This window comes from Salvia miltiorrhiza, chromosome 5 (genome assembly GCF_028751815.1).
Source record: "Salvia miltiorrhiza cultivar Shanhuang (shh) chromosome 5, IMPLAD_Smil_shh, whole genome shotgun sequence".
Lineage (NCBI taxonomy): Eukaryota > Viridiplantae > Streptophyta > Magnoliopsida > Lamiales > Lamiaceae > Salvia > Salvia miltiorrhiza.
This window is the reverse complement of record NC_080391.1, coordinates 7042296-7065161: the sequence shown is the minus strand read 5'-3', so window position 1 is coordinate 7065161 and position 22866 is coordinate 7042296. Positions and strand designations below refer to the sequence as shown.

General features: G+C 38.6%; 4 protein-coding genes and 1 non-coding gene across 6 annotated transcripts; 3 read left to right on the top strand and 2 right to left on the bottom strand.

Annotated features, from left to right (window-relative positions):
* Window positions 1-54: 54 nt before the first annotated feature.
* Window positions 55-3098, top strand: LOC130985607 (uncharacterized). Its single transcript, XM_057908671.1, has 6 exons — window positions 55-310; window positions 1425-1683; window positions 2012-2048; window positions 2297-2402; window positions 2562-2672; window positions 2780-3098. The coding sequence occupies exons 1-6, from the start codon at window positions 149-151 to the stop codon at window positions 2894-2896; spliced, it is 792 nt and encodes a 263-aa protein (XP_057764654.1). The 5' UTR covers window positions 55-148; the 3' UTR covers window positions 2897-3098.
* A 30-nt stretch (window positions 3099-3128) lies between these two features.
* Window positions 3129-6944, bottom strand: LOC130985606 (cytochrome b-c1 complex subunit Rieske-4, mitochondrial-like). The gene is made up of 2 exons (XM_057908670.1): window positions 6547-6944; window positions 3129-4045 (listed from the first exon to the last, which is right to left on the bottom strand). Exons 1-2 carry the CDS (start codon window positions 6731-6733, stop codon window positions 3405-3407), a joined length of 828 nt encoding a protein of 275 aa, XP_057764653.1. The 5' UTR covers window positions 6734-6944; the 3' UTR covers window positions 3129-3404.
* Window positions 6942-7014, top strand: TRNAK-UUU (transfer RNA lysine (anticodon UUU)). Its single transcript has one exon. It is a non-coding gene; the product is annotated as a tRNA-Lys (tRNA).
* Window positions 7015-11610: 4596 nt separating this feature from the next.
* Window positions 11611-13641, top strand: LOC130985604 (vacuolar protein 8-like). Its single transcript, XM_057908669.1, has one exon. The coding sequence runs from the start codon at window positions 11723-11725 to the stop codon at window positions 13379-13381; it is 1659 nt and encodes a 552-aa protein (XP_057764652.1). The 5' UTR covers window positions 11611-11722; the 3' UTR covers window positions 13382-13641.
* A 3183-nt stretch (window positions 13642-16824) lies between these two features.
* On the bottom strand, window positions 16825-21991 carry LOC130985603 (protein TRANSPORT INHIBITOR RESPONSE 1-like). Of its 2 annotated transcripts, none has more exons than XM_057908667.1 (5): window positions 21742-21991; window positions 20408-20990; window positions 18585-19077; window positions 17476-18260; window positions 16825-17382 (listed from the first exon to the last, which is right to left on the bottom strand). In XM_057908667.1, the coding sequence occupies exons 2-4, from the start codon at window positions 20953-20955 to the stop codon at window positions 17505-17507; spliced, it is 1797 nt and encodes a 598-aa protein (XP_057764650.1). In that variant the 5' UTR covers window positions 20956-20990; window positions 21742-21991; the 3' UTR covers window positions 16825-17382; window positions 17476-17504. The 2 variants fall into 2 exon arrangements, with proteins under 2 accessions (XP_057764650.1, XP_057764651.1); XM_057908668.1 differs by having other exon boundaries at window positions 21402-21908.
* Window positions 21992-22866: the final 875 nt, after the last annotated feature.

Here is a 22866-nt window from a genome sequence, read left to right as displayed (position 1 = left end):
ATCGGATCTGGATCCACGGATCTGGACCGGGTCCAGGATCCACTGCCATCCCTAGTTCCATTTATAACTTCGGCGCCTTCCTCAGGAGTCAGGATCTTCTCCCTCTCTCTCTCTCTCTTGATTGCCGGTAGTGAGAGAAAGCGAGGGGATGACTTCGTATCTGCGGCAGAAGTTTCAGTCTCTGACATTCTCCTCGGAGTCCGAAGATGCAAAACAAGGGGAGCTCAACTCTGAGAATAGAGAAGAAATTGAGCGTAGTAGAATTCAAAGTATGAAAGCGCTTGTCCTAAAACAAGATCCCTCTGCTAAGGTCACCTCAATCACTTGATCTTCCACTTATTCAACGCTTTATTTCAGTATTTGAATTTCATCAATCTCCATCTTCGATTAGTTTCGTGGTTTACTTAGTTGCGGTTGTTGATCAATGATATTTTGTAGAAAAAAAAATGAGTTGATTTGAGTAGTGGAACCCTGTAATTTGGTAGATTAGTTTACAGCGGTTGTCGGTGATCGTGGAAACTGGTTAAGTTCTCTGTCGTAATAGACAAGACTCAAAGTGTTCCAAGGATGTAAAAAATTGGTTGCAGTCAGCGAAGATCAAAACTGTCTATTTGCCTCGATGAGCTTTCACAGCTCTAGAAAAGTTACATAGAGTAGTGCAAGTCGGTTGCAGCAATCACTTAGATCTTATGCCTTTCTAAGTGGGTGTTTATTTAAACTCCCATAGCTAATAAGATGTTTTAAGAATAAGATATAATGCCTCGAGAGCTTATACATTGTAATGTCTCAAGAGCTTATAAGTTGTCAAAATGTTTGGATAAGCAAAAACCCCAAATTTCAAAAGCATTTTTTTGAGCTTTTAAGTTAGAGAGAAAATTAAGGAGAGAGAGAAATTGGAAGGATATATGGTGAGGTTATTTTAAATTGATTGTTGCTTATAAGATTATAAAAAATAAGTTGGAATTGATGAACTTAACATTTTTGGTGTTTATAAGCTGTTAAAGCTTATTATTCATAGCTTATAAATTGTTTTAAGAGCTTATTTGCCATTTTTGAAAGATACGCTATTTTAAAGAGCTTATAAGCTCAACCAAACACCCTCTAAGTGCATTAGTGTCTCACACTTGGTAGTTTAGACTTCTATCTTTTCTGTTAAGAGATCCTTAAGAAGGAGGAATGCATCTAAATGGTGATTAATATAGAATATACTGAATTTGAGCTCTGAGGTTATTGAATTTCCAAAATCAGAGTATAACCCCCTTTTGTTGGTTCGAACTTCAATTAGTCCCGGTAGTGGTGTTGATGAGATCAAGCACCCCATCCCTATTATTCTTATCTGGTTTTAATCTAGACTCCAATGTCCCGATTAACTATGCATGTCGCCTGTGTGCAAAATGTTGAAATTATGCTTTTGGGGTTTGCAGGATGTGGATGAGTTGATGTTCCGTAGATTTCTTCGGGCTCGCGATCTTGATGTTGAGAAGGCATCAGCTATGTTTCTGAAGTATTTGAAATGGAGGAGAGAATTTGTTCCAAATGGCTTCATATCTCCATCAGAAATTCCTAATGATCTGGCCCAAAATAAGTTATTTATGCAAGGATATGATAAGGCTGGACGCCCAATTGTCCTCGTTTTCGCTGCCCGGCATAAGCCTGCATCCACTAATGTGGAAGAGTTTAAGCGTAAGCAATACCACACAGTAATCTCTAATCTGAATAAATTCTCTTAGTTGGAATTTTTTAATATAGTTTTCGTCATTTTAACTAAAATATTCTCTAAGGTATGAGATATTCTTAACTCATCTATTTTGACTTTGGATATAATCACAGAGAAATGCAAGGAAAAAGTATAGGCATGTCATGGGTTTGTAGTATAAGTGGTCTTGACAAATTCAAATGTGACATTAGTGTATTTGATGACAATTGACAAGTTGTTACCTCTTGTATCATGTTCTGACTTCTGCATAATGACCCAGTCTTGCGCTAACTACTATTTCCTCATTTATGGCAGGATATGTTACTTTCAGTCTTGACAAAATTTGTGCGAGGTAATCTTGTCGATTTTATATACTACTCAAGTCTTCGTTCTATATCTAGAAGCTGCATATCTTAGGAGCGACCTATGTCTTTGGCCTCTGTGCTATTTTCAATTTTTTTTAATTCATGTATATGTTTGTTTCCCCTCTTTATTCTGTTGTGCCTACCAACAAAAGTAGTAAGATTTTAGTAACCAAATCAATTGTATCAACTCTCGACCTTGTGTTTTTTTAATCATTCTTACACACTGTTATTTCAGAATGCCAAGTGGACATGAGAAGTTCACTTCCATTGCTGATCTAGAGGGATGGGGTTACTCTAACAGTGACATTCGAGGATATCTTGCTGCTCTATCTATTCTGCAAGTAGGACCTCTCTCTCTCTCTCTATGCGCGCATGCACACACACACACATTATTTAATTGAAAAGTAAGAGGATTTTTGTGTGAAAAACTAGCAGTGACACCAGCATATGCTAGTAGGAAACGAATGCCTATGATCGTTCCGTTGTTGAATTTATGACAGGATTGCTACCCCGAGAGGCTGGGCAAGTTGTTGATCATCAACGCGCCCTACATATTTATGACTGCATGGAAGATGGTTTATCCGTTTATTGACAAAAACACAAAGAAAAAGGTCTGTTTGCAAATTGAAGTTACATTGGACTTCCAAATTGTTTTCGCAGACCACACACACAAACTTGGTCATATTTTTTTCAATTGCATTTGTCTATTGTAATGCAGATTGTTTTCGTAGAGGACAAAAAACTGCGAGCTACTCTGCTCCAAGATATCGATGAGAGTCAGCTTCCCAATTGCGTTGGAGGGCCATTGAAGTTGGTACCCATTCAGGAGTGCTGATACGGATCGAGTAGAGAGGCTATTCATATTTGAACATTATTAATTTGTTACAATATAATCTTGTAATTCTATATCAATTATCACACATTGCCTCCCATATAAACACAATCCTGGCACTTGACATACAAAAACTGACAGGATCTATTCATAATGATCCCTTATTACATTTGAGTTAAATAACACGTTTCAGAAACCAAAATCACTACACTTCCACCAGTAAGCAATTGGCAACTTATAAAGAACATCAAGAATCAACAAAGAGCTTCTAATGGATAAACAGTTTACAGCACTATTTATTTCTGGTCATAATCTTAGAAACCAACTATTTAGGTGGAAGAAAGAGAAAGTTGCCAGCATTATTCAAAAAACCTGAGCCCCTGTTCAAGTCAAATGAAGCATGACGGGACAGCCTTAAAGACGAAATTACAACTTACAAACAAGCTTAAAAATATAAACTCCCCCAGGTTTCTGGCTCTTGCTGCAGGAAATCCAGAAAGAAAGTTAATTCTCACCCAATCATTAACTTGTTCTCTTCCATGAAGGAGTATGTGGGAACCTCCAGGTTGTACGGTGCGGGTCCTTTACGGATCCTACCAGATATGTCATAATGAGAGCCATGGCATGGGCAGAACCAACCTCCATAATCACCAGCATTTGGCAAGGGAATGCAGCCCAGATGGGTGCACACCCCAATAACAATAAGCCATTCAGGATTCTTAACCCTAACAGCATCCTCCTGTGGATCACGAAGGGAGCTGATGTCAACACTGTTGGCCAAATTGATATCATCTTCAGTACGGCGCCTTATGAAAACTGGCTTTCCTCTCCACTTCACAGTAACAGTTGTCCCAGGTTCAATGCTGGACAGATCAACTTCCAGAGAAGCGAGAGCAAGGACATCTTTACTGGCAGACATGCTCAAAACAAATTTGAGTACCAGGAGACGGGCCAGTGATGCATACACAAACCTCCCCCCTGTCAAAACAAAATATGCAAATGCACGTTTGCTAGGATCACCTGGTGGGTATCTCTCATGGTTGTGCTCATCGTAGACAATCTTTGAGCTAGGGTTTTTAATAGCTGCCACCGTAGGCAACTCCGAAATCAGACCAATATCATGTCCTGGAGCAATGGCATTAGAAGAAAAGCCTGCAAAGTTTAACAAAAGGTTGATGGATTGAGACCATATGTAACAGACCACAATCGATTTAAGAGGACCTGCTAAAAAATCATGGGGAAACAGCTCTTGACACACAACAAGGAGAAAAGGAGACAGGCTAAAAGTGCATTTAATATAACTGAACATAAATAACTGACTGACTTATAAAGCATATTCACAAATTACCAACCATATGGAACCAAAACATACTCACATCTGACCAGACAATGCAGCTAATGCATTTAGTTGTGCATTCCCTATAAGTATAACTAAGCTACCCATGGAGTTGCAATTACAAGGAGTTCTCTTTGATGGAAAATGGTGGAAAACATATATTTTCACCATTTCTCCACTCTTTTCACATGTTCCATAGGGTGGATAATTTTTCCCCGGGCAGCATGAAAATAATTTTCCACTCCAATTTATGATAATATTATCATGGGGTATTGGTGTCATAATATTTCCCCATGTTTTCCACCCTAGAGAACATGAGAAAAAAAATGGTGTGATCAAATTTTCCATCTTTTCTAGTTCCTCATTTTATCATGATAAATTTGCAACCAAGGAGAACACACCCAAAATAAGTAAACTGGGATATTCAGTATCTAATTAGAAGAGGACATATCCAAATAACATAAAGAGGAATGAATAAATGATTAGCAAAATGACAAATAAATAGCAGTGAAAACAATGAAGTGAATGAAGATAAATGGCAGCTCAGCTTCTCCTAAGATTTCACATAATACTTTTGATCGAAAAATCAATTAGATCGATTTTGTACCTTCGTTCAATGCTCAAATTCTACAAGATCAAACCTATGGGACTTAAGGAATGATAAATGGTACAAAGAAAGAGGGGGGAAACCTCGCCTGTTTTTACCGCCATATGAAATAAGGTGATAAAGCATAAACCGCCTTTGTAAAACTAGAATAGATACCAAAGGGTAAATGCCCGATGTGCAACCCACCCGAGTTTTAGTCCCAAGTCCAATAAGGGGTCATTTCTAACAAGGTTTTGTGTTGTTGATTCCTAGGTCTAGTGCTTATTTCCTTATGTTGTCTATTGGTACTAGTGGAGTAGAATTGCCCCATAATACAGAACCTCTAGGTGTAACCTTTCGCTCAATGCTAGAATCAAAAATTGAAAATTAGCATCTGAGTTCGCATTAATTGTTGATATACGACATAAGGAATTGTTCTATTTCCAAACTTCACCTTCAACAAGTGTAGATTTAAAAAAAAAAATTAACACGTGTCTTTCTCGTAAGACCAAGAGAATTCAATAAAAAATTAAAATCAAATCACATCATTTATATCAGAATACATAACAAGCATAAAGAAATAGAAATGCTTTAATTCAGTAAAATGCATGTTGATTAATGTTCAAAAATGCCATCCATGTACAGAGTGTCCCAACAGGATAATAATGGAAAACTTACAAAAACTTACATTCAATAGAAACCTGAAAGTTTAGTTCATGCCTAAAGTCATTGTGGAATTCCATAGTGCTAAATCAATAGCTTATACATTAATATCTTCTGTGGATGTTACTCCCCGACTGGGTCGTTATTCGACCTCTAACCAGAGCAGTAAAAGGGAAGGTCAAAAAGAAAAAGACCCAATAAACAATTCCTAAGAAAAGACCAGGTGACAGCTGATTGCAGACATCAAGATACAGAATCTCAAAGTAAGCAAAGACCAGGTGACAGCTGATTGCATACATCTACAGAATCTCAAAGAACAGAGTTCAAAGTGCGGATATTTAATACCATACATGATACATCAAGCTGCTATACAGCTATTATTCAATAAGTCAAACAAATATTAACCTTCATCAGTCAAACTAACTAAATAAGTATATTCTCCATGGATGCAACTCGTGCTTGCCATACAACTATCATTGAATAATCTATACGATTATAACAGTTATAATACACATTTCACTTGGAAATGGCTCAGAGTCATATTTATTTTAAAGGAGTTTTCATGAAAGTTGGCTAATTACACCACTCACCAGTCCCACAAAGACCCTAAAAAAGATTGATCAATTCATCCCAGTGAAAATTAATGGCACAAATTTGAAATGGACAGCACATTCACCATAACTAGTCTCAAACGAAATATGAAGTCAAAACTAATATGCTGCTACAAATAACGAATACCGCCTAAATAAGACAGAGTCCCAATCTTAAATTGAATGTCTTGAAACAGATAAAAAAAAATGAGCAATTCAATTAATAATACAACTGAAAAAGGTATCCAAACAAGGTTGTTTTAGATTCCTGATTGAAAAACAGCTAATGTCATCAAGAGCACATAAACCACATCCAATATAACCTCTTCCACTCGAAGGGAGGAACAGCAACAAAAGAATCCAGAAGTTTCAATAATCTAATCTCGCTAAAAGTCTGATCTCCCAAAAAATGTAAGCGAAAATGGGGTGATCAAAGAATTAAGTGCAAAACAATTTAAAAATGAGAAAAACGCCGAACCTCGGATGAGACTGGGAAAGGAGTTGATGCAGGCAAACGAATCCGCAGGTGAAGAAACAGATGCGGTGCGGCCGCTGGAGGATGAATCAGCGAGCGTGAACGGATTCCTGGACGCTAGCGCGGCGGACGAAGGCTGAGCAGACAGCCATGAGAGAGAAGACAGCCTCCTCCCTGCTACTCTCAGCATCTCCAATCAATCGAAAATCTTCAACTTCTTTGCAGGGATACCGATTCGGAAATTGTAATGGATTTGGGAGGGGAGCTTGCACCTAGGGTTGTCTCTGGCAGAAGAGTAGCCTAATTAAGAGAAGAGGAAAAGAAGAGAGGGGCAAATGTAAGAGTCGGTCGTTGAAATAAATTTATAAAATTGTTTTTAAGGCAAATAAGAAAACAAAGCCGTCTTAGCTCAGCTGGTAGAGCGCATGGCTTTTAACCATGTGGTCGTGGGTTCGATTCCCACAGACGGCGAGAAATTATATTTTTATTATTTCTAAAGTTTAAGGATATTTTTAATAAAAGGGGTATAGTTGAGAGGGTTCGATTCCCTTTATTTTTTGTCTAATCCTCAAATTATAGTAGGCACATTTACGGTTTGGGGCGGCATTGATACCAATCTTCTTAAATTGTGATCCTTCAAGCTAGAGTTTTAATTCAAAGATTTTCTTATTCATTTTTAATTTCATTGCTTAGTTGCGAAGGCGATGGCTTCTCCTCAGTCCTCACCACTATCGTGGCAGCCAAAATGACCAGCCTTTGGTTACGCAAGAGAAGTATGTCTGTGTCTTATCAAGTTAGTTAACATCTGCTTCAATTCGTTATTTGTATCTAATCGAAATGACTTACAGTTGGCATTACGTTGTACAGAAATAGCAAACCCTATTAAGTAAAAATGAGAAATCAAACTGGAAATGCAGAGACCCACAAAATACAAAATACTTGAATGTAGAACTTACTTTTATCATATAACATAAGGGGCTTGGGGAGTGTGGCAAAACAGAGAGATTTGGGAGAGATAATCAGAAAACAAAAGTGTGATCTTTGTTTTATTCAGGAAACAAAAATGGAATTGTTTCTCGACAGAATCGGGGATTCTTGGTGGGGGCAGAACAATATGGAGTTCGCCGTGAGAAACTCCGATGGCAGATCAGGAGGACTTTTATGCGCATGGAATAAAGAAAAGTTCTTGGCTTCCAGCAGTTGGGATCTACCGGGAGCAGTGGTGGTACAGGGAACGTGGATTTCAGGTAATATTTCCTGTTGTTTTATCAATGTTTATGCCCCAAATGATTCAAACGGCAAGGACATTTTATGGGATACTCTTACTTTAATCGTGGAGCAGAATAGAGATTTGTGTCTGTGTATGTTGGGAGATTTTAATGCAGTTAGAGAAGCAGGAGAAAGGGTTGGAATTGGAGGAGGATACGGAATTTCGGACTCAAGAAAATTCGATTTTTTCATCCGGGAAAGTGATCTAACGGAGGTTAACATTCAAGGTCGGAAATTCACATGGTACCAACCAAACGGGAAAAGCAAGAGCAAATTAGATCGATTCTTGGTTAATGATTGTTGGTTGGAGAAGTGGCCGACTTCGACAGCCAGAGGATTACCGAGAGCAATGTCCGATCATTGCCCGATTATCCTTGATACAAAGAAGATGGACTGGGGACCAAAGCCATTCCGATTCATTAATGCCTGGATTAAACATCCGGAATTTAAGCAGGTCATTCAGAAAGCGTGGAATAAGGCGAACATCCAGGGATGGAGTTATTTTGTCTTCAAGGAAAAATTAAAGCTTGTGAAGGCGGAGTTGAAAGTGTGGAATAAGAATTCCTTTGGACATATTGAACAGAAGATAAACTCATTGAAGGAAGAACTACAGGAATGGGACATGGTCGATGACGTCTTCGGTTTAGAAGAGAGCGAGGTGATTCGGAGAAACGAGATCAGAGCAAATATCATCCTCCAATCAAAGGCCAAAATCAGTTTACTACAACAGAAATCGAATGTCAGGTGGCTAAGGGAGGGTGACATCAATTCAAGCTTCTATCATAAAGCAATCACGGGTAGAAGAAAAAAGAATGAACTGACTGGACTTCATTTCAACCAGCAGTGGATTGATGAGCCGACAGCCCTTAAGGAGAAAGTGAAGAAGTTCTTCGAGAGTTTTTACAAGAGAAGAAACAGAGTGATGCCGATCATACCCCAAGATTTTGTTGCAAGAAAAATCAACGATGAGGATAAGAGGTGGTTGGTCAGACATTTCACCGAAGAGGAGATTAAGGAAGCAGTTTGGAGCTGCGATGGGAACAAAAGTCCAGGCCCAGATGGATTCAACATCAACTTCTGGAAAACATCTTGGGAGACCATCAAACAAGATATCCTTCAGGTGATGAGGGAATTCCATTCAAATGGGAAGATCCCCAGAGGAGGCAACTCCTCATTCATTGTCCTAATTCCCAAGAAAGAAGAAGCAGGTACCTTGGATGAATTTCGCCCAATTTCACTCATCAATAGCTTATACAAGATCATTGCAAAGATACTCGCAAACAGAATGAGAGCTGTCATGGACGGAATCATTTCAGAAAATCAAAGTGCATTCATCTGCGGACGGAACATTCTTGATGGCGTGGTGGTTCTTAACGAGGCAGTGATTGAAGCAAAGAGAAGAAGGAAGGGGAGATTGTTTTTCAAAATTGATTTTGCAAAAGCATACGACTCGGTCGAATGGGACTATTTGGATACGATGTTGGATCGCTTCAACTTTGATCCCTTATGGAGGAGATGGATGCCTAACCTCTGCCTCGGCCAACGTTTTGATCAATGGCGCACCTTCAGGCGAATTCCAGCTTAAACGGGGCCTCAGACAAGGAGATCCGTTGTCACCTTTTCTTTTCCTCGTGGCAGCCGAAGGTCTTGAATCTTTGATGAACAGAGCAGTTGACAAACAGTTTGTCAAACCAGCAGAAATGGGGAACGACAGAATAAAGGTCTCACATCTCCAATATACCGACGACACAATCTTTATTCTGGAGGATCAAGAAAGCAACGCGGAATCAATGAAGTACATTCTGAAACTTTTCCAATTGCTGTCGGGGCTGCAAGTGAATTTTGATAAAAGTAGCCTTTTTGGAGTTCAGATGGAGGCCCAGAAACTTGAGAGAATGGCGGACGTGATATCTTGTAAGGTTGGATCCTTCCCTTTTACTTATCTTGGGCTCAAAATTGGGGGTAGTTGTAAAAGTGTTGTAGAATGGAATTCGATTGTGGAAAAGGTAAAAAGAAGGGTGGCTGGATGGAAGAAAAAAAAACTCTCTTTAGCTGGACGGATCACTTTAGTGAAGGCAGTTTTGCAGGCAATCCCGGTATTTCAACTATCTTTTTCCATCATACCAAAGGCCACTATCAAATCCCTTAATTCAGTTTTTTGTAGTTTCCTTTGGGGGGGAGTGCGAGTCATGGATCAATTGCTTGGGTGAAGTGGATGGACCTGTGTTGTGACAAGAATGAAGGGGGGTTGGGGTTCAGAAACATTGAGTGGTTCAATCGAGCTCTGGTGCTTAAATGGGTTTGGTGTTATCTGACCGGGAAAGGTAAACTGTGGGTTAGAATTATGAGGTCGATCTATGGGGAGATTGAGTGGGAGGAAGAAGGGTCGTCACTGGCAGGAGAAGGTAGACATAGGTCAGGATGGTGGCCAAGAGTTATTTCCTTGAGTAGGGGAACTCAGAACAGGTGGTTTTGGAACAATATTAAGCGCAAGATTGGAGACGGGAGTGACACAAAATTCTGGGAGCATAGGTGGATGGGCACACGACCTCTTAAACACGAATTCCCAAGGCTTTTTCACTTAAGTGCAAATACGGATGCAACAATTAGTGAGGCTGGCAAGTAGGTCAATGGAGCTTGGGTGTGGGAGTTGAAGTGGAGGCGAGATCTCTTCCAGCGTGAGATCGAGGCTACTAACGAGCTGCTATCTCTTATCTCTTCTGTCAATCTTATTGCAGGAATTGAAGATGGGTGGTGTTGGAGTGCAGCCAAGAACGAAAACTTCACAACAAAATCGGCATACGAACTTATCAAGGCCACGAGGATCCAAAATATGACACCGCATCCAAACAAGAATTTAATTGCCAAAGTGTGGGATACACCTGCACCACAGAAAGCGAGAGTCATGGCATGGAGGGCGCTCAGGAACAGATTGCCGACCTGTGACAATCTTATGAAGAGGAGAATACAACTGGAAGCCGAGGAGGTTATGTGTAATGCGTGTTTCCACCAAGTTGAATCTGCAAACCACTGCTTCTTGACATGTCCAAAAGCGGAGACAATTTGGAACAGAATTTCACAATGGTTGGGCATCAATGAAGTTAGACAGCAATGTCTCACGGCACACCTGGAATCGTTCATTCAGTTGGGCAAGAGTAGAAGGAGTCGGAAGTTCCTTACGGCACTGTGGATTTGCAACATTTGGCTGATGTGGAAGTGGCGCAATTTGAGCAGATTTGATGGCAAGACAGGAGACATTAACAGCTTCATTGGAGAACTCAAAGTAAGAATGTGGAGTTGGATTAAATCGTTTGGTTTGATTGATATTGATTTTAGTTTCTCCTCTTGGTTTATAGGAGAAATTCATAATGTCATTTGTTAAACTTTTGGTACCTCTGGTACCTTGATTTATATATTCAAGCTTTTTCTGACCAAAAAAAAAAGTTGTATTTAAAAAATTCCACATAGACAGCTGAAAAGTATTAATTTCTAACTCCAAACGGGTGTGTAGTTGCGGGAAGGGAGTGTTTGTGGGACCTGTCGCGAAAAGAGTAGTAAATTAAGCTATGAGCACAAATATATCTTATTTTATTATTACTATATTTCCTTTGTTCGTATAAAAAAAAATTCGAATGGTGAAACCGTGAAAATATAAAAAAGTGTTGTAAATGGAGTATTATTAATGATGAGGTATAATTTAAAAATAAAAAAGAAAATTTAATTTTTGTGAACATTCAGAAAAAAAAATAAAAAAATCATGAAGTTTTATTATGGATGGAGAGGGAGTGGTAATATTTACGAGGTGTGAGTGGTGATAGCTTGTGATAATATCTTCCAATTATGCGGAATTAAAGTGAAGCACATGCAGTCTGTTAGAAACCACAAAAGATAAGCATCTTCCAAAATTAAAATGGGTGAAGAAAACAGCGAAGCTATTCTGGTGATTTCTTCACTGATTTCTGCGTCCCATTCCATCAAAGTGTTCTCCGCCAAATGGCAATCCATCCGACACAAACTGGAGGAGCTCTTCTCCAACCTCGCCGCCATCCACAACTGGGAATCCGCACTCCCCGCAGTTTCACACTCCATCTTAGCCACTCTCAACCACTGCCACCAGCTCGCCAAGCAGTGCTTGGACCTCTCATACAGCGGGAAGCTGCTTATGCAGAGCGATCTTGATATCGTTTCCGCCAAAATCGACGCTCATATCAACAACATTTTCGATGTCTATGCCGCGGGATTGCTCACGCGCACCGACGCCATCGTCGTGTCGCGCCCCACCGCCGCCGCGTCCAGGGACGACGTCCGATTCTACGTCGTCGATTTGCTCTCAAGATTCAAGATTGGGAGCACCGATATGAAGAAACAAGCGCTCCTCGCTTTCAATCAAGTGATTCAAGAAGATGAGAGATACATAACGGTCGCTCTGCGCCTCGACAATTTCGTTGGCTTTCTCGTGAACTTTCTTGATTTTAAAGACGGTGAAATCCAACAAGAAGCTGCGAAATGTGTGTGTCTGATTGCGGGGTCTGAGTCTTGGAAGAGCGCATTGATCGGTGCAGGGGCGATTGCTCCTTTGATTAGGGTTGTTGAATCCGGGAACGAAGCGAGTAAAGAGTTGGCGGCGACATGTTTGCTTTTACTGACGGAGAATTCAGACAATGCTTGGTTGGTCTCTGCTCACGGCGGGGTCACCGCCCTCCTGAAGATCTGCGGCGGCGGCGACGGCGGCGAATTGGTGGCGTTGGCCTGTGCGGTGTTGAAGAATCTAGTCGGAGTGGAAGAAATCAAAAGGTTCGTGGTGGAGGAAGGCGGGATTCCTCAATTTGTTAATCTTGCGAAGTCGAAAGACGAAATGATCAAAATTAGGTCAGTTGATTTGCTACAGACAATGGCTTGCAACGATGAATCGATAAAAGAGATGATAATCGAAGAAGGTGGGGTTCGAGCATTAGTGCGAGCGTTGAGCCCAAAATGGAGCTTGGCAACGAAAACAAGAGAGATGGCATTGAGAGGGATCGTGAACATATGCTGTTCATCGGAAACTTCGCTGCATTTGCTGGTAAATTATGGTTTCATGGATCACATACTCTACTTCCTCCGACACGGCGAGGCGTCTGTGCAAGAATTGTCGTTGAAGACAGCGTTTTGGCTATCCGGGACGTCGGAGGAAGGGAGGAAGGCGATGGGGGAAGCAGGGTTCATGCCTGTCCTAGTCAGATTTCTCGATTCCAAATCAATAGAAACTCGAGAGATGGCGGCGGAGACCATCTCCAGCATGATCGTGCTTCCCAAGAATCGGAAGAAGTTCGTGCACAGTGATCAGAATCTGGGATTGCTGCTGCGGATGCTCGAGGTAAACAACTCAGGTAACAAGAAGCTCCTGCTTTCGATATTGATGTCGTTGACCGCCACCAGCGCTACTGCCAGGAAGAAGATAGCCACTTCGGCCTACCTTAAACACATCGAGAAGCTTGCAGAGGCTCAGGTTTCGGATGCTAAGAAAATTCTCAGAAAGATATCTTCCAATAGATTAGGCAGCTTTCTCAATGGAATCTGGCATTCTTGAATCTCTAGACTTTTTTTTTTTTTTGTTTTGTTATATCTAGAAACAGTTTCTTTCCATCAATGTAGTTTGGTAGACCGTAGTACGTACAAACTGTGTGCAGCAGGAGAAGGTGATGATGATAAGTGTTTCTATGTTTTCTCTGCATTTTGAATCTTGCACATGGTGTGGAATCAAGTGGAGATTGAGCATGTTGACATCAGTGTTGTTTGGCAGCATTCCTTCTTTTGATGAACAAAGATTGTGATAGACTATCTACCTCCTCTGATTTGCCTATGTTTTTCATATAAGCATCAATCCAGTTCTTTTTTATTGGATTAACATGAATTTTAGAGGCCACGATGGACTCGAACATGAGACCTTTAGTCTAAAACATGAACCATTCTATCACTACTCACTAGGCCAAGACACGCACGCCTGAATTCAATTTTCACTGCTGCACAAACATAGTCTACAATTTATTGGTAAGACCTTCTCCTCTAACCATTAAATGTGGGGTTTGAGTCACCTAAAGTAAAATGTGTGTGTGTGTGTGTGTTTTATTTTTTATTTTTATGGTAATAACAATTTTTTAAAAAAAAAATATTGTAAAAGACAATTCCTACTTATTTTTATTAACCCAAAGTACATTACATGTGTATCATACAGATTACATTGATAAAGGGTAACAAATGAAATTTGGAAGTGAAGTACTGGAGTGTTACTTAATGCATATGCCAGTTAAGGGTGGGGGACTGGTGGCCTTACATGAAAATATGTGATCCAATTCTTGGATCAATAAAATCGATATGTGCATTGAATGATTATGGACAATGGTTTTTCATCTTTTAGATCAACAGTTGCTGGCCCCCATGCCTTTATCAACCTAAATTTCTTGCATACTATAGATATAGTGTTTTCATTTCATGTATACAGTAATTTAGGTTCAGTTATAGTGTCCTTTACTTATAAACTGTAACAACTTTTCTCTCTCCTCGAACGACCCATTAATAATCTTGAAGAATTCAACAATATTTTATTGAGTTAATGGCATATAAATTACTAAATTTTTAATAAATTCTTATTTTATATATGAACTTTAAAATCTTTATTAAAATTACTCAACTATTAATTTATTCTCATTTTACATATTTGTCCATATACTTTAGGTCTGAAATAACGTCGTTTCCATCCAACTACTACATTACAACGTCAGTTCTATTTTTTCACGCGGTCATATTTATACTACACAAGCATATTCAAGCCAAGAGAGTAAATTTATGTCGTGTCACCACAATAAAAAATGGGTAAATATATAAAATGAGAAAAAAAAAATAGTTGAATAATTTTAATAAAGATTTTAAAGTTCATATGCAAAATGAGAATTTGTTGAAAGTTCAGTAATTTATATGCAATTAACCCTATTTTATTTTGCATGAAATAAAAGTATGAATAGACTCCTCCTTTAAAAAACTTAAATAAAAATTGTACTCCCTCCGTCCGGACCGTCCTATTACAAATGTCTCATAACTTTTGGCCACACAGATTAAGAAATGTGTAGAAAGTAGATAAAATGGATTGGTGAAAATTATTTAAATATTAGGTATAGAGAGACATTTGTAATGAGACATCCCATTATGGAAAGTGGGACATTTATCTAAGGGACTCTCTATTGAACCACTCTGTATAGAGCCACTCCTACAGCAGGGGCTTTATAAGGTGACTCTATAAATTTTTTATCTAATTTAAAAAAATAAAATTTTAAATAAAATTTAAAATCAAATTTTTTATTAAATTTAGAAATTATAATAATCCTAAAATAATTATATTAAAAAGAAATTTAAAATTACATTAATTTAAAGAATATCCTAAAAATTGAGGGTCGGATCGGCCCATTGGGTACAAATGAGTTCGGTTTTCGAAGTGATGTAGCTGGCACGCCTCATCGTCTTTGGGGCTCAAAAGTTTTGGCGACTTCATCATCTCTGTTGAATTGTGTTTCGTTCAAGTTTATACCCTCAAGCCCTTGAAAATTAAACGAGTTGACGAAGAAAACGGCAAAAAATCGAGAAGTGAAGAATTTGGGGTTGGTGATGATTGCCCCGCTTGGTTTGGCATACCAATTTTGGAAATCACGATCTATTTTGTTAGGGGTTTTGGCAAATAAAATCACGAACTATTTTGAGTTTGCAATTTTAACATGACTTTTGAAGCGTGACGAATTAAATCACCGTCTTTTGAATTTTTGCAATTTCGTACCCTTAATTTTTTTCGGTCACCGAAGTGTTGAATTGGAGCTTACGTGGATTAGTAAAGACGATGCCGTTTTTGTGAGACCTAAATGACATCGTTTCGTACAATTTCAATTAAAATTTCTCCAAATTATAAAGAGATTGTATCATGTGTTTTGCACCATAATTTCAATATTCAGCAATTTTATGGAAAAAAACGTCGTAACATGAATATTATGTGACGAACTAATCCACGTAAACTCCAACTTAACAATCCGACAATTGAAAAAAATTGGAGGACGAAATTACAAAAATTGAAAAGGTGGTGATTTAATTTACCACAATTCAAAAGTCTCATAAAAATTACAAATTCAAAATAGTTACTGATTTTATTTGCTAAAACCCCCTTTTTTTTTAAAAGCAAAAACAAGAATTTAATTAAAATTAGAGAAGTAGAGGAAAGATATATAAATTTTATGTAAAAAATGAATGAAAGTGAGATGCATCTATAACATAAATTGGGTAAAAGATATAAAAAAAATAATCAAAAATTATCCATTAACAATGGCTAGTTTATTACTCCCTCCGTCCCAACTTTTAGTATCTATCTTTTATTTTTTTGGTCATCTCACATTTTGATATTTATTTCTATTTTTAGTAAAAGTAAGTGGAGTCATTGCTCTATTTTAATTATTTTAACACTCACATAAAAGATATGACCTTTAATCCACTGTTGACACACTCAACTATATTATTAAAACTCTTGCAGACCATTTTACTTGTTAGACTGCTAATACTAAAATGGATGGTTGAACATGATAGGGTAGAAGAATGTGTACAAGTGTTGATCTTTTTATTAGTATTATTATTATTATTGAAAATAGTTCTTGAATTAATGGAGGAGAGTACTAAAACAGTGTCTTGTTTGGTGGTTGTCCCATATTAGGTACAGAAACAAAAGTTGCGCTCATTATAATTCCGATTTGTCTACAATAATTGAACACCTTTTGAGTGCAGAACAAGGTTAGCCTAAAATCAGGACCAGCCTAAATTAATTAATATTTCGCCAATTTTATGATAGTTTTTTGCCGGGCATTATGTTCTCTTCTCTCCCAAATTCCATTTTCTCACTACCTAATTTCATAGTTTATGTGATTAACACAATTCGATAAATTTCAAAGCCTGAAACTGGCATTCCTCACAAAATTCATGCATGTACAGAAGAAAAGATGTTGATGATGAGAGTCAAAGGAGAAACATCACAGTAACAATTACCTAAAACAACATGTACCTCATTATCCATCCTTAATCCCAGATTAGTGAACATCCCATGCACTTACACAAATGATGTTAAAACTAACACCATAAATAACTACCATTCAACTTCCAATCAGCTCCACCTTTCTGATATATGATCTTTCAGATACAGCTGACACTCGCCACGAACGCGTAGCGCCACCTCATCACCGTTAATCGTTCGTTGGCTACCAATTCTAACAGCCTTAAGCCATTGACAACAATACAACAAGAAACATAGGAAAAAAAATCAACTAAGGGGGCAGAGATCTTCTCGTGGAATTTGATTCTCTACTAATTTTTCAAGAATTGACAAAGAAAATGCCCCCCCTACAAATTCACATACTGGAGGCCTCATATCCATGTAAACTTCACTACTTACCTCCTCTCTTATTTATATTTTCTTTGAAAAACTTCAATTTTCCAATACAAGTATCTCTGCACAAAACCACTTCACTTTTCATTACTTCTGACCCCCAAGCATATAGAAGTGTTGTTCTGCAAGCATGACAGTTAGTTATTGGAGAAGGATCTAGAAACTTCTTTAGGAAAGGGAAGAGCTAAATGGCAGAGCAGAGAACAAACACTGACCAAGAATGGTTTTGGTTTTCCCTTCACTGTCAAACTGTGAGAACAAATGGCGGGGCATCCCGTCTTGGCCCTGCTACAGAACGATAGACGTACACTTTGTGAGCTTGATCTTCATCACCTCCCTCCTCTCTAATCACTTCTACATTGAGTCTTGGAAACTCCCTTGCGAGTAGTCTGCAGCCTTTCATGGTCACACTGCACGTGGACATCCATAATGATCGCATCATCTCATATTTCTCTCGTCCAGACAGCAGAGCAGCATCTCCAAAGGGGCAATCTCTAATCTCGAGCTTCCTCAGCTTAGGACAGCCTTCCATGATACACTGCATTCCCCAATCGCTGCTGCCAGCAAAAGCCACAGACAGTGTCTCAAGATCTTTCGCATACTTGCCAATATACTCAAATGTTCGATCAGTTAGAAGGCCCGAAACTGAAAGCCTCTTAATTTTCATGCAGGTTTTGACAACAGCGCCAAAGGCCTCATCCATGGGGTCGTTTGTGAGGTAATCTGGTTGGCCTGGGGTCATAATGCATAGACGGAAGTGGGTAAAATCAGGGCAGTTCTGCACTATGGTCACGACAGCAGCATTAGTCATCCTCCTGCAGAAGTAGAGAACATAGTGGAGTTTGGGGCATCCACGAGACACTGCCAAGAAACCTAATTCAGTCACCCCATCACGATGATGCCGGTCATATGGATCAGCAGGGTAGACTCGTAGCTCTTCAAGCAAGGGACAGCTCGAACCAACAGCCTCGAGCCCCTTGTCTTCTACTGTATCAATTACCTACGTATGGATGGAACTTTGAGATATAGACTAGAGGTAAGGAAACATTAGACATAACTATAGTAGAAGAGATTAGTCCATTCATGGAGAAAACGCCAGATGCTTACCAATATAAGGGTGATTAGTGTCTTACAGAAAAAATAAGAATCGCAACCAAAAATATCTCATATTGTTTAGGACTCATGCAGTGTGTGTTCGCTGATTTTGGACTATCCTGATAGTCTCTATGATGGAGCTGCTTTTTATGTTGTTTTCTTATTTTATGATCATGTTTCTCCATCATAAAACCTTGTGAAGTAAAGTAAAGTAAGAAGAAATTCTTACCCAAAGGCATCGTAAATTGGGGCAGTAAGCAAGAAGCTTTGCAAATTCACCACTTTGAAGGGGCGCATCGCTCAAGTTCAAGAAAGTCAGGCTGGCACAAGCTCCATAAAGAAGAGGGAGATATAAGGAAGTTGCTTCCCACAAACCTGAAAGAACCTGGAGATTTCTACAATTACAAAATGCAGTTTCAATCTCTTCATATTGGCGAGGCGTGAGTTCTTGCTGGAAGGAACCGGTGCCAAGCTCTGTTAATCTAGGAGCGTGCACAAGCAGCCGTTGCAATTGATCCAAGGTAATACTCTCATTGACCTTCAGAACTCTTAATAGTTTGCACCGACTCACAAGTCTCTCCAAGTCATCAAAATTGACATCACCATTGAGACTAGAAAAGTTTAGTATTTCCAGTGAAGCAAAGTTTTCCGGGAAGCAACTCAACCAACCTCCACCAACTTCCTCTGTTATACTGTCCTGTATGTTGAGCTCAGTCAAGTGCCTAGAAACAGATGTACAGATTAAATTATCTCCTTCATTGATGTTAACAAGAAATGCTTCACATTTATAAATCATATAAAATCAAAATGTAGATGAAATCATGTAAGGCCACTCCAGTTCTCGAGTGGAGTAACATACATTGTGAGAATGCAAAATACCTATTTAGTTTATTCGAGAAACAAGGCTTTTGAGAGCAACTTCTAACGATGTATAGACTTAGAAATTGGTTTCTCTTCAAGTCATATAGTTTATTCTTCCCCCAAAGGGTAAAATAGAAAAGAAAAAGATAGTATGAATAGGGTGTATTGGGTCTTCTGTTCAGCAACCGAATCTTTTTTAGCCACCTTTCTTAGATACTAATTTGTATGTCTTCTTTTCAGCCATTCGAACTCAGAACAAATCTATGTATAGTCACTTCAAGCTGGCAAAAATAGTCAAGCACGTCATATTTCAGTGCCATTTTATTGGCTTCCATTTTACAAAAATATTTTCCGTGAGTGCTTATTCATCAATCTGCTGGCAACACTTTTCTCTATTATGTCGAATAAGAGATTTTGGTAATACTAAGTTTCCTTTTGCATCAACTTAGCCAACTACATCATTTTTGGCCAGCATATGATTACCTAAAGCAAAAATGAAAAGGAAAAGGAGAGGTCTCCTAAAATCCCATAAATGTATCTATATCAAATTGCTCTTGGACATGAAGAGGTAGATTTGCTGAAACTCTGTCACACCAAGGGCATGGTATCAATTAAATGCAAAGTAACACCGGAAAATCCATAACAAGAAAGTGGCAGCAAAAAATACTCGAGATAAATTCCCCATTCGAAGCTGCTTTATTTAGTACTCAGCTACATACACAAATACAACTTATCCATAAATTAAGCATACAAAGACAGCAAGCTATCTTCTTCTTTCCTAATTGAGAAGCCACACACTTCATTTAATGTTAATTAGAAATGCAGTTAAATAAGATGCTACAGACAAAATCAAATCCAAGTACTATTAGTACGACTATTCATCTCTATGGAACATACAAACACGAGCAAATCGTAGTTTATTTTTCTTCAGTAAAAATAACTCTCAGAACGTAAACAGATTATACAATCTAGTTTAGAATACCACAGCTGACTTTTTCCAGAAAACCTAAATTCTAAACAACCCTCTTCAAGTTAATAATTTATAACTCCAGTAGATAAAGTAGTATTAGCTTCCAGAAAACCAGAACTGGAGCTACACGTGTAAGATTCACGCAAGGGAACGAAATAGACAGCAATCAACACATACATACACACACAAATGAACTAATGAAAGATAAAAGCAGTAGGCACCTGCAATGACTGGCAATTGCTTTGAGCCCATTTTCAGTGAATCCATCACAACTGGACAAAGATAAAGCCTTGAAGCCAGGGAATGACTTCGCCAAGAGCTCCAGACCCTCATCAGTGATGGTCATCCTCTTAAGTCTCAGCTCCTCCAAGAACGGGTAAACTTTGGCAAACATAACCAACCAAGAATGCACATTAGCACCCCAATCCAGTGGCAACATATTAAAATCCGAAAATCTTGGCTTCCCTTTAAGTGTAACACTCTTAATTCTTCGGAACCTTCTAGCCACTATTTCTGGTGACACTGCATAGCAGTTTCCAATAAAAAGCTTTGATCTTGTCCATCTCTCAGCATTATACCAATCTTTGCGCACAAGGGAGATTGAGCTCCTGTCTTTATGTGAATCTACGAATGAGAGGACTTTCTCTAGCACTTCATCTGGGAATGGTGATTGAGGGTGAACTGGCCCATGGGAATTTTCAGAGTTTGATGGCAAATCCTCAGCTTTCTTCGGCTCTGGATCCATTTCGCTTTCGGAGGATGGATTCATTTAGGCCTCAACAAGATCTCACACCCCCGCCTAAGCTGCGCATCTTACACAAGGGGAGAGAGAGAGAGAGAGAGATCAGCAACCACTATATTTATCTTTGTTTTTATCCACAGGTGCAGCAATTGTAAACAATATTGAATAAAAAAGTATCTTCTTGCCTTAAGAAAGGGATAAATTGGGGGGATTATACATTTTAATAACTTCACAGGCTCTCCCTAGTTAAGTATCAGAATCCAATTTATTTGAATGTAATATATTCATATGGGTGAGCAGATAATCCAAGAATTATGGATAAAAATTCATATTAGTAGAGAAATCTTGACAAAGAAGAGTTCTTTCTTTCCAACCCAAAAAGAAAGTATTAAGCTGAAAGCACTAAAGCAGTTCAACATAGCGGCTTAAAATTTGAGATCACCAAGTAGTTACGCATTTTGGTTCAATTTTACCTTTCAACTGCACTCGCCAACACCCTTTTGCCAGAAAAATCGAAAACCATTCCGCCAAAGAAAAGAGAGAAAATAGTCACGGAAATGTGAAATCAATCACAACATTCCCCTTCATAAACAATCAACTACCCAATTCCCACAACACAAAACAGAGATCCGTCGAGCAATATTCAACAGAATCTATAGATCCAGAGGCGTTTCCAGATCATTACAATGATATAAACAGAATCCGAAATAGCAACATCAACATGTGTGCAACAGTGATTGGATCAGACAATGAAGTGAAGCAGCTAAAAATAGAAAGAAGAGAAAAGCTGTAGAAAGAACTGTGGAGATTTACCTCTCTGTGATTGAATGCTTGGATGAACCCAAGAGCCAAAGAAAAGCTCAGACAACCCACTTGCATATTTTATTACACCAAAGATATAAAAAATTAATAATTAATAACAAATAATTACTGTTACTACTTACGACTGGCTACTGCTGCATAAAAGGAGCTAAAAAAGAAATGATTTTTTTTCATATTTATAACGAAGCGAACCCAGCCAGGTACGTAGATTCAATGAGAAATACGAACAATAAATCAATAATGTATGTATATTTGTACGTAAAGCTTTAAATTATTAGGCAGTGGTGGTGGCTTAGGTGAAGTCGACAGAAAATGGAGGCGAAGCACCTAAACCTCCACCGTGGGGTGATGTGCGCACGCCCTCTCGCCTGCTGACACGTTGCGTGCGCCTGTTGGCCACCGGCGCATGTTAGGTTGATTAGCGGTAAAGTGGTTTTTCTTTTTCTTTTTTAAGGTTTTAACTGCGGAGTTAATTTTTTCTTAAACGGGGTTTCTGCAAAACGGCCAACGGCTTTTATGTTTTTTACCGGTTTTGTCCCTACCCCTCGGAATAATGAAATTTTCAATTATTTACATTCACGCTCCCTCGACTTCTTTAATTCGCGTTTTGCACCCAAGAATTTCACTTTTTCGCGGTCACAGGTCTCAGCCTTTTCTTGTCCACTTGACCGTTTGACTGCACTTCGTATCCTAGTAAAGGGATTATTTTTTCTGGATAAAGTCCTTTGTTTTTTGGTCATGATCGGTTGGTACGAGTGATTACTGTATACTCCCTCCTATCCTTTTTGTTTGTCATTTTAGCATTCTCAATTATTTATGTTTTAATTGTCGTTTTGAAAATTTATCTCAATTTTAACCTTATTTAATATCTTGCATTAATCACAAGTAAAATGACTATTCCTATTTCTTCTAGTTTTTGTGATGGATGATCGGCTCTTTTTTCACCAAATAAATATTGGATTAATTAATACTCCACTAAAATAAGTGATGTTTAATGAGGTTATGTTGGGTATAATATTTTTTTATTAAAAAATGTGCTTGAGCTTAGGATGACAAACAAAAAGGATAGGAGGGAGTATAATATAATCATAACATTTTATTGTTTTATTGTGTAAA